General features: G+C 40.8%; 1 protein-coding gene across 1 annotated transcript in view; it reads right to left on the bottom strand.

The window, feature by feature from the left end:
* Positions 1 to 353: 353 nt before the first annotated feature.
* The window catches only part of LOC115469674 (mucin-5B-like), a 79,209-nt gene continuing 69,063 nt past the window's right edge, over positions 354 to 10,499 (bottom strand). The window contains exons 12-14 of the mRNA XM_030202461.1: positions 5,750 to 5,795; positions 5,551 to 5,659; positions 354 to 1,346 (exon numbers count right to left, since the gene is read on the bottom strand). Of these exons, the coding sequence (XP_030058321.1) occupies positions 1,157 to 1,346; positions 5,551 to 5,659; positions 5,750 to 5,795 (345 nt within the window). The 3' untranslated portion in view covers positions 354 to 1,156. The remainder of the gene's footprint in view (positions 1,347 to 5,550; positions 5,660 to 5,749; positions 5,796 to 10,499) is intronic.

Genomic DNA, 10,499 nt, shown 5'->3' with positions numbered 1-10,499 from the left:
AGTTCATTGGAAGTGAACAGGCTCCATCAGTATTACCGCACTAGCAGCCGCTAATGCGGCTTAATTAAAGGGGACCTAAAACTATAACAGTTTTGAGTCAATAATAAATAACCATACTCAAAAAGTTTGGTACATGCTTAAACATTTATTGATCAACATAGGAAGTTAAAAAAATTAAAAATAAGCATTTCCTTCTAAAAATGAGATTCATGTCAACTGCACAAAATGCAATATTGAAATGAAAGCATTGAACAACACATTTTCTGGACATAATCCATTAAAGTACATTTACAATAAAATAAATTATTTTTCCTAAATAAGTTTTAGTTTTACAATATGATTATTCTACATGAACAAGAAAAAACATTTTATTCTTTTAAAGAGTGTGAGTTTATTGGGTAGAATATTACATTAAGTTGTCTGCATCATGAAATAAAAAGTGTTTATTTTTAGAAAAAGAACTCCAGAGACATACGCCTTCTACAGAGGAGGATGTGCTTAGTACTCCATATGTTCAGACAGGCTGCTGCTGCTGCTGTTAAATTCAGTTCTTGCAGGGTTCCATGACAGCTCAAGCCAGAGCTTCAACCTACCCTAATGATATCAGGTTTTGACCACTAGAACATATATTATACTCAATGAAATGTTAAGATGAAACAGGTACATTATCAACTACTTTTACCACATAACTTGTCATTTACCAATTATTCTGTAAAACAATCATCTCCAAAGAAACAGCAGCAGTTATAACCCCAGGCAAAGTCAAGGGTCTTTAACCCAAATACCAATCTAGAGGAAAACACTGTTATTAGAAGTTAATCTTTCTTAGTTTAAGGGGGGGGGGGGGGGGGGTTAATCTATTATTTCCTTGATATTTCTAACATGCATATTGGATAATTACCATCTCTTGTTTGCTCAGAAAATCAACATTTTGCTTGGTTCATAATTTGGAATTGTCTGAATATTGGATAGTCTGGAATTCTGCTTCTTCATTAACAGTAGAAAAGAAAATACAAAAGGACATATTTATAATGAAAGAGGAAACACTTTATCTTATCTCTTACAGAATAATACTAGTCTTGCTGCTTTCACGTTCATTGGTAGATCTGTGCTATTTTTGTCTTCCTTTGCGTCTTCCTCTTCTACCGTTTTTGTCTTATTCTTTGCCCGGTAAGTTTTCCAGTGGAACACACACGTTGTGCACACAGCCACAGCTCTCCACATAAGTGTACTTATAATTCATGGTGCGTCCATTTGGGCAGAAAAGTTGCACCTGCCTATAACTAGACTTCAGCTCCTGACAACAGGTACATTTGTGAGCCAACTTCTCCTTTTCCTTTTCAAACCTGCTCAGATGCAAACAAAACAAAAGGTATAAGATTTCATCCCATTTCTAAGCATTATGGTCTTCCATTTTTCTCTTCTTTGCCATCAGTTGCCCTTTATAATCTAGTATAATTACACAGGTCATCTAGCGAACAAAAGCAGGTACTGATCTGCTGATGCTCCAGGAATGCAGATAATGAGCAGACCATATACACCAAATGGTGAAAACAATAGATGTCATGGTTGTGGCCGTGCCCTTATGTTCAGACCTACTGTTTCTCTGTAACTAGCTCTGTGACTTCTCCAGTCTGCCTTTTTCCCTATTGTTATTCTTCCTGTAAGCCAAGCCTCGCTTTGGTCTCCCTGCTTCTGCTTCATTTCCTACTTGTGACATCATCAACCTATAAGGACCCAGGGAGCTTTCCTACAGGGCCTTTGCAAGGGGTCTCGTAATTTGCCTCTGTATAGGTCATATCCCTGCTTGGCTTTGTTCCTGAGTCTTGCTCCTGAAGGTCTGTTCTGTGTTTCCCTGAGTCTTGTGTTTCAATGCTTTGATTTGTTTCTGTGTGTTTGCTTTTGTACCTTGATCCTGAAAGCCTGGCTCTAGAGCCTGGCTCTAGAGCCACACCCTGCCCTTGGTGTCTGTATCTGTTTGACTTCCCTTGGCTTCTACTTTTAGTCTAGCCATGCTTTTGACTCTTTCTATAGTTAAGCTCCTTGTTTAAACCAATCTCTGTGTTTAGCCAAGCTATGTTCCTGTTTTCTGTTTTCCCTCTTCTGTTTCCTGTGTGTGTAGTTCTTGTCTGTTAATTCTAAGAGTCTGTAGAAGCCAGCATTGTCCCTAATTACCTCACTGCTATGCAGGTGTATCTGCTGCCTCTCAATTTGCCTGGCCTTTCCCTTCCAGCTGTGGATGCTGGTAAGCACATTGCTTCTTTGTTTATTTGTCCTCCCTTAGTCTGCTTAATCCTTTGCCTGCTATGTTTGCTTCCTGGCTCTTGAGCTCTGTTTCTGCTAAGTTCTGTCCCTGCTCTATGTTTGAGCTAGTTCTATCCCAGTTCCCTGCTAAGCCAAGTCCCTTTCAGTATCCTGTTCCAGTCAAGCCAAGTCAAGCCCGTTCCAGTACCCGGTTCCAGCCAAGTCAAGCCCATTCCAGAATCCAGTTCCAGCCAAGCCAAGTCCATTCCAGCATCCGGTTCCAGTCAAGCTAAGCCAAGTCCATTCCAGCATCCGATTCCAGCCAAGCCAAGCCCGTTCCAGCATCCAGTTCCAGCTAAGCCAAGCCCGTTCCCAGAATTCTGTTCCAGCCAAGCCTGTTTGAGAATCCATCCTGTTCCTGCCTTGTGTATTGTCTTGCTTCTGTTATTCTGTTGCCTAGCTCCTGCTCTATCTTGCCTGTCTAGTTGTGCTTTGTTTTGTCTCTTTCAGTCTGGTCCTGTCCAGATCCAGTTCTTGCCTTGTCCTTGTCTTGCCCTTTTCTGGACCCAGTTTTAATCTACTTCCGTGTGTTGCCTTGTCTTGCATTTCTGGGTCCCAGTCCCAGTTTTAATCCAGTTCCGAGTCTTGCCTTGTCCTGTCTGGGTTCCAGTTCTGGCCCCTTTGCTTCGTCTGGATCCGGTTCTTGTGTTGTCCATTGTGTTTAATTACCTCTGTCCTGCCTTGTTGAGTCTGTTAGTTTATCCTAGTCCAGTCTGTTTTGATTCCTGCCTATGCCAGCCCAGGTGATTTGTCTGCCAAAGCTCCGGCTTTGGTCCAAGGGCTCACCATTCCTGACAGTTGTGACAATAGATAATTTATTAAAAACAGAAGAGATAAAAGCATTACCCCATATGCCCACGTTTTGCCTGAGTACGGCAGCGTCTGGAGCAGATGATTAAAGGGAACCGATGAAATACACTTTCCTCTAGAATAAACAAAACTAACAATTAGCCAACAGGGTCATAGCAGTGTTCCAGAAAGCTTTATCCAAGGCTAATTTCCAGTTTTGTTAATTCTAGAGGGAAGTGTGTCTCATTGATTCCCTCTAGTCATCTGCTTCAGACACAGCCGTACTTAGGCAAAAGGTGGCCTTGTCAGGCAGTGTTTTTCTTTCTTCTGTTTTTAATAAATTGTCTACTGTTTTCACCATTTAGTGTATATGATCTGCTCTTTATCTGCATTGCTGAATTACACAGGTCATCTCCATTAGAGACAACAAAAAGACAAAAGGATCTCTAAAACCTCAAAGAAAAGTCCAATTCCTTTATTCAAATTATTCAAAAATTTCATTCCTGCACATATTCATTTATGAAAAAAGTGCCAGAAGCGTTCAGTTAAAAAACAGCTTGCAGCCTGTATGTTCTCCAGATTCAACGGGACTGGTTTCACCAGGCATTCATCAGTGTTATCAGGATCTTGGCACACTTATAGAAAACAAAAACACGACCTCATATCACTAACTACTCAAGTCAGAATCTCAAATCTAAGATTTTTAATAAAGGAAAGTACCTACTTTGAGTGTTCAGAGTGTGGTTTTGGGTTATGATGCCAAAACTGGCCCCAAATCCTTTTTCTGTCTAGTTTTGGTTTCAGCTGAAAGGCTATTTTAATTTTTGGCCATGGTTTGAGTTTCGATCGAAACCATGTGTTTTTGATGAAAGCCAAAAATTTTTGCTATTGTTCTGTTTGTCTCTCGGAGTTGTTCCGAATGCCCTCCCCCACACCCATAGGCTTCCCTGGGCCTATCTTACAATCCCTGGTGGTCTAGGAATGTAGTCAGGGCAGAAGCGGTCCTCAGTTACTTCTGCCCATTCTGGCTCCACTCTCAAAATTGTAGCCGTGACTGGAGTATCGCCTCTCCCCTACCCAGGGATTGTAAGGTAGTCCCAGTGGGGAGGGGGTTAGGGGCAAAACCCTGCCTGTGTGACTATAATGACAGCTTGGTAACAGCTACAGCATCAGATATCTCAAGCCAGGCATAAATGCAGCATGATGAACTGTGTCCCAATTCTACAGAAGCCCAGCATTAAAAAAAAACAGGATGGTCTATGGACAGATTGCTCAGTGCGATCACCTGACAACATTCTTCATCCATGACATGCACTCTAAGTCACAGTGACTAAGCTAGTTTGAAGCCTGGGCCTGAGGACTGAATCAAAGCCACATCACTGGATTGTGTGGACCCTGAGACCCTGGAGTTGCAATTTGCTGATACAACATAACTTTGCAATAATTCCCCGGTCAGAAGATCCAGAACATGGGGAGGAGCTTGCCAGTTTCAAGGACTTCTGCCTCCACCACAATTGTATAAAGAAGAACTGAAAACTAAGGGAAAAATAGCTGTTTTTCCATCCGACCTGATGTGCCATCACTCAGGTTTCTGCCAGCCATCCACTCTGCCTGCACTACTGAAACCTGCTGGGGATCTTCTGCATCTAATTGTTCACCTGCTAACCCTCATCTACATCCAGGTTGTATACCACCTACAGGGGGCTACTCTTTATATTCTTTTTTTTGGTACTGCAATTGTAAGTAATGCAGTCATGATCTTACAGAATAATTTATATGATAAATAGAGTGCTCCAAATAAATTATTTTGATGTAAACTTTTAGCAGGAATTTAAGTCTGCAAATTTGAGATGATAATCTGTGGAGTTATGACACCAGTTGTCACTCTGAGTGTGATGCAGTTTTCATTAGCTGCGGACCATGTGTGTTATGGTGGCTATTTTGCTTGAAGGTAAAATGTGGTGTTTCATTATTTAAATTATATTCTGGCTTGGATACTGTGGGTTTAGCAGAGGGATGCAAACTACAAGTTCTGACAATCCCTAGCGGTCCTCACTGGTTCACATTCACACAACCAAACTTAAGTTTTCAGTTTTGGTTGTGGCTTCAGCTGAAACCAGGTGATGAGTTTCAGCTGCAGTTTTTGTTTTGGCTGAAAGTTTTCAGATAGTTTTGGTGGCAGTTTGGGTTTTGGCCGAAACTTTAAAAAGTAGGTTTGGTTAGCCTCTAATCTCCATGACTAGAAACACCTTTAGAACAAATTATTTTTTATCTCTATAACTAACTCATAGTTGATTTTCAAACTAGTATGTTCTGGTCACTTTAGCTGTAAATAAACAAATAAAATATATAAAAATGTGTGTAATATAGTCGGAAGGTATCAGTTTCCCCTCATGAGCTTGTTTTTACAATTGATATCCTCCAAGCTTCTCTTTCAGAAATACACATGCTACTTACGTGGAAGAACTTCTGCACACCCCCTCACAGTATGTAAAGGTAACAGTATTTTGGCATGATCCACGCTGAATGAGAATAGAGTCATTTCGAACCCCACAAGACCTTGGAGCTTTTATCAGAAAAAAAAAAGAGAAAAGAAAGTGAAATATATTAACATAAAGCTCAATATATCCTTTTAGTAGTGAAAATCTGTACATACCTTTACAAGTTTTACAGCAGCCATCTGGTGTGCTCTGTATCATACCCTACATGAGAAATGAAAATAAAGAATGAATGAATTTGGTTGGAAAGTGCTGGATATCAAGAGTTATCAAATTCAGTCCAACAGGTCTGGTTTTCATGGTGACCAGAATATGCAAACTAGCCTCTTACCTGACCAAATGTGAGCAACTATAAACCATGAATATTTCTTGAACACAGTGACCAGTCAGGGACTCTCGAGGACTAGATTTAAAATACTTGGAGTTACCATCGATCGAAACCTCACACTCGACACCCACGTGAAAAATACGACGAAAAAGATGTTCTACTCTATGTGGAAACTCAAAAGAGTAAAACCTTTCTTCCTGAGATACATTTTCCGTACCCTAGTACAGTCAATGGTAATAAGCCACCTAGACTACTGCAATGCACTGTACGCTGGCTGCAAAGAACAGACTATCAAAAAACTCCAAACAGCCCAGAATACCGCCGCCAGACTCATATTTGGAAAAAGTAAATATGAAAGTGCAAAACCCCTAACAGAGAAACTTCACTGGCTTCCACTTAAGGAACGTATCGCGTTCAAGATATGCATGATTGTACACAAAATCATTCACGCAGACGCCCCAACCTACATGCTAAACCTCGTGGACCTGCCTCCCAGAAACACCAAAAGATCATCCCGCAAGTACCTTAACCTGCACTTCCCCGGCTACAAAGGACTAAAATATAAACTGATACATGCCACTACCTTCTCTTACATGAGCCCGCAGCTATGGAATGCACTATCTACTGACTTGAAATCTATTGACGAAATTATCAAATTTTGTAAATCCCTGAAGACTTATCTCTTCAACAAGGCCTACAAAGAAAACCCACAGCCTTACTAAACTACTACACCAACACAACGAGTCAAGAAAATCTATCTTCTATACTTACTCACCCAACTCTCCTCTTTTTTCCCCTCACTTAATCTTTGTACATCATTAATTGTATCTGCTATCCTGGAATGACAATGTCATAACAGAACTCTGTAAGCCACATTGAGCCTGCAAATAGGTGGGAAAATGTGGGATACAAATGCAATAAATAAATAAATAAAAACCATGGTCCTCTACAGGGCTGCTAATCACTAGAAACCTTGCACTATCAGAGAAGGGATTTATTGATCTGTAATGGATCCCTGATGGATATCCACAGGTACAAACTACAGCTTATTCATTTTTCAGTTTTTTTAAATTCTCTTCCTTTTCCACATTTATTGCTTTCATTCTTTTTTGTTTCCTTGTTTGAAACTTTCTTCCTTCATCTGTATTCCTCGCTGTTCCTTCTATTTCTTATAAATCTTTTGAGTCTGTTCATTGGAGTTTGACATCTTGGCACCCTGTTTTGTTCTCTTTCCCTCCCATTGCTTCCTCAGATCTTCCCACGTCCTATGCTCCAACCTCCCTATCTCTTCAGTGTATCTTTCCATGTCTATTTCCCTTCTTTTTTTTGTTTCAATACATTTTTATTGGAAAATTAGAAAACAATCATAATAATCCACACAACAACATCAACGTACCCTACTCCCGCCCACCCAAAGAAACCTGTCATTCCACCCCCTATTTGCTCAACCATTCCTTCCCCTAACCCCCTCCCCAACCCCTAAACTGTTTAATCTGCAGCAGGAAACAATAAAGCCAAATGAGTCCATTCTTCCATTGTCAGATCATACTGACCCTTGAGTTGATCAGTTAGGGTTGCCAAATCTTGAAGATGGGCCACTTGCAGCAGCCAGTCCATGTCAGTAGGCCCAGACGTTTGCTTCCAGTGTGCTGTGATTACCCCTTTTGCTACTGCCAAACAAAGCCTATTGTCTAACCTGCCAATGGAGTCTATACCCCTTCTTGGCCTTAATATAGTGTCTCTCAACCCTCACTTCCCTTCCTTTTGTATCTTTTCCCATATCGTTTACGGGAATGTTTATTTTGTTTGGAGGTTTTCAGGTGGGTTTTTTTGTTAGTTTTTTGATTGTATTTCTTTTGGATATCTTAAATTGATGTATTTCCAGGAGTTTAGTCCTGCTTTTTTCAACTGTGCACTGCATAGACCTCTTAGGGGACATTGTGGTATAGAAGTGTAAAATGTAAATGTTACGGGAGCAATGTCATCAAGAGCATGCACTCTTTCAGATAGAGTGTGTGTGATTTCTTAATAGGTATGGAATAAATAAATACTTTTGTGTTAGGAGAAGAGGACCTCATCTAGCCAAGTGCTTAGGGGCCCTTTTACAAAGTGGCAGTAAGCCCAACACTGGCTTACCACACACTATTTCGTGACTACTGTCAGCCCAATGCGGCCACTGGTGGTAGTTCTGGGTCGAGCATGCACCAATTCCGGTAGAAAAATAAAAACCTTGGAAATGGTTAGGGAAGCAGTAACCTGGCCATAATCAGGTATCACCACAGGCTGCCCAGTTGCCGCTGGGTTACCGCAGGAGTCTTTACCGCCACCTCAATGGGTGGAAGTAGTAAGTGCTCCCCACCACATGGCCACATAGTAAGAGTTATCTTACCACATGGTCATTTTTTTTGGGGGGGGGGGCTGTTTACCCGCTGCAGTAAAAACTCTGGCATGCAGGAAATATGGCCGCTACCGCAGGGCCCTTTTTCCCACAGCTTGGTAAAATAACCCCTTAGATTTTAGTAGACAAACAGCTTTTCAGCAAGTCTGCTTTTACTTGTTTATCAAGATTTATTAACCACCTTTATGAAGAGATTCACCCAAGGCGGTGTATAGTAGGTACAGTTTAACATCAGACTTACAATTTTGTTAACTGTATAACAATAGTAAAACGAACAAGTAAAGAGATAGACAGAATGAAAGAGGGAAACTTGAAAGCAGCAAATTGAGACATAATAATTGAGACCCTGTCTCAGCAGCTCGTAACCTTGGGGTCATCTTCGACTCCTCTCTCTCCTTCTCTACTCACATTCAGCAGATTGCCAAAACCTGTCCTTTCTTTCTCTATAACATCAGCAAAATCCGTCCCTTCCTCTCTGAGCACTCTACCAGAACCCTTATCCACACTCTTATCACCTCTCGCCTAGATTATTGCAATCTGCTTCTCACCGGCCTCCAACTTAATCATCTCTCTCCTCTTCAATCAGTCCAAAACTCTGCTGCGTGACTCATTTTCCGCCAGAGTCACTATGCTCACATTAGCTCTCTCCTCAAGTCACTTCACTGGCTCCCTATCCGTTTCCGCATTCAGTTCAGGCTTCTCTTACTGACCTATAAGTACATTCATTCTGCCACTCCCCAGTACCTCTCCACTCTTGTCTCTCCCTACACCCCCCCTCGGGTACTTCGTTCTGTGGATAAATCTCTCGTCTGTCCCCTTCTCCTTTACTGCTAATTCCAGACTCCGTTCTTTTTGTCTCGCTGCACCTCAAGCCTGGAATAGAATTCCCGAGCTTGTATGTCTAGCCCCGTCCTTGGCCATTTTCAAATCCAGGCTAAAAGCCCACCTCTTTAACGCTGCTTTTGACTCCTAACCACTACTCACTTGCCCTGTACTCTTTTATCCCCACCTCTTTAATTCCCTTACCTCTTAATTGTTCTGTCTGTTTTGTCTGTCCTATTTAGATTGTAAGCTCTTTGAGCAGGGACTGCTTTTTTCTTGTTTGGTGTACAGCACTGCGTATGCCTTGTAGCGCTATAGAAGTGATAAGTAGTAGTAATAATAATAGGACTACCATGAAACTGGCAAACATGAACTTTTAGGCTCCTTTGTAATCATAGGTCCTGAAAAACTCTTATAATGCACATCAACATTTGTTTCTAAATATATGGTCTATCACCTATCGCTCAATTACATGAAGTGTAGTTTTTTATTAATTTATTTAATACACATTTATATCCCACATTTTCCCACTTAGTTGCAGGCTCAATGTGGCTTACACAAGACCGAAGAAGTAGACTCCGGTTCAATAATACAAATACATAGTATAGAAATAGTATGTAAGAAACATATTATAAGCAACAACGAAAAAGAAAGGGAATGGTGAAAGAAGTCAAATATGGTCCATATTTTGCTATGTCACAGGAAGAATAATGTTAATTTGGGTCAGGAGGGTAGGCCTTCTTAAACAGGATGGTTTTCAGTAGTTTCCTGAAGTTAAGATGGTTATGGATGGATCTCACGGTTTTAGACAATGCGTTCCACAGTTGAGTACCTATGTAAGAAAAACTGGATGCAAAAGTGATTTGTATAAAAGAACCATAAGATGATTGTATAAAATAACCATCATGTAACATTTAAATCCTTTCTTAAGCAACCCGTGTCAAAATGGTACACTTAACACTACTAAAGCCTAAGCACTTGGCTATATGAGGTCCTTTTTTCCTAACACAAAAGTGTTTATAAGTCTATTTATTCCATACATATTAGTTAGTAGTGATACTCTTGTATTTTGGTATTGGAATTATATACCATCTTTTTTTGGACTGCGATTTCCTAATAGTGCACAAATACACGAACCATCATGCAAGCGTGAAAGCATGCTTGCTCTTTCTGGAAAAGTGTGCCCTCTTTGGAAACAGTGCCCACGAAATAAACATTCCCATAAACCACATGGGAAGTTATACAAAACAAATATTTCTGGCTTACCCCCCCCCCCCCCCCCCACTGTAGTGTAGTTCAAAAAATTTAGTCCAACAAAAGTGGAAAACCAGACAATCCCACAACAGTCAAGACAAGCAGC

This window comes from Microcaecilia unicolor, chromosome 4 (genome assembly GCF_901765095.1).
Source record: "Microcaecilia unicolor chromosome 4, aMicUni1.1, whole genome shotgun sequence".
Taxonomy (NCBI): Eukaryota; Metazoa; Chordata; class Amphibia; order Gymnophiona; family Siphonopidae; genus Microcaecilia; species Microcaecilia unicolor.
The sequence above is the reverse complement of the archived record's forward strand: the minus strand, read 5'-3'. Positions and strand labels throughout refer to the sequence as shown.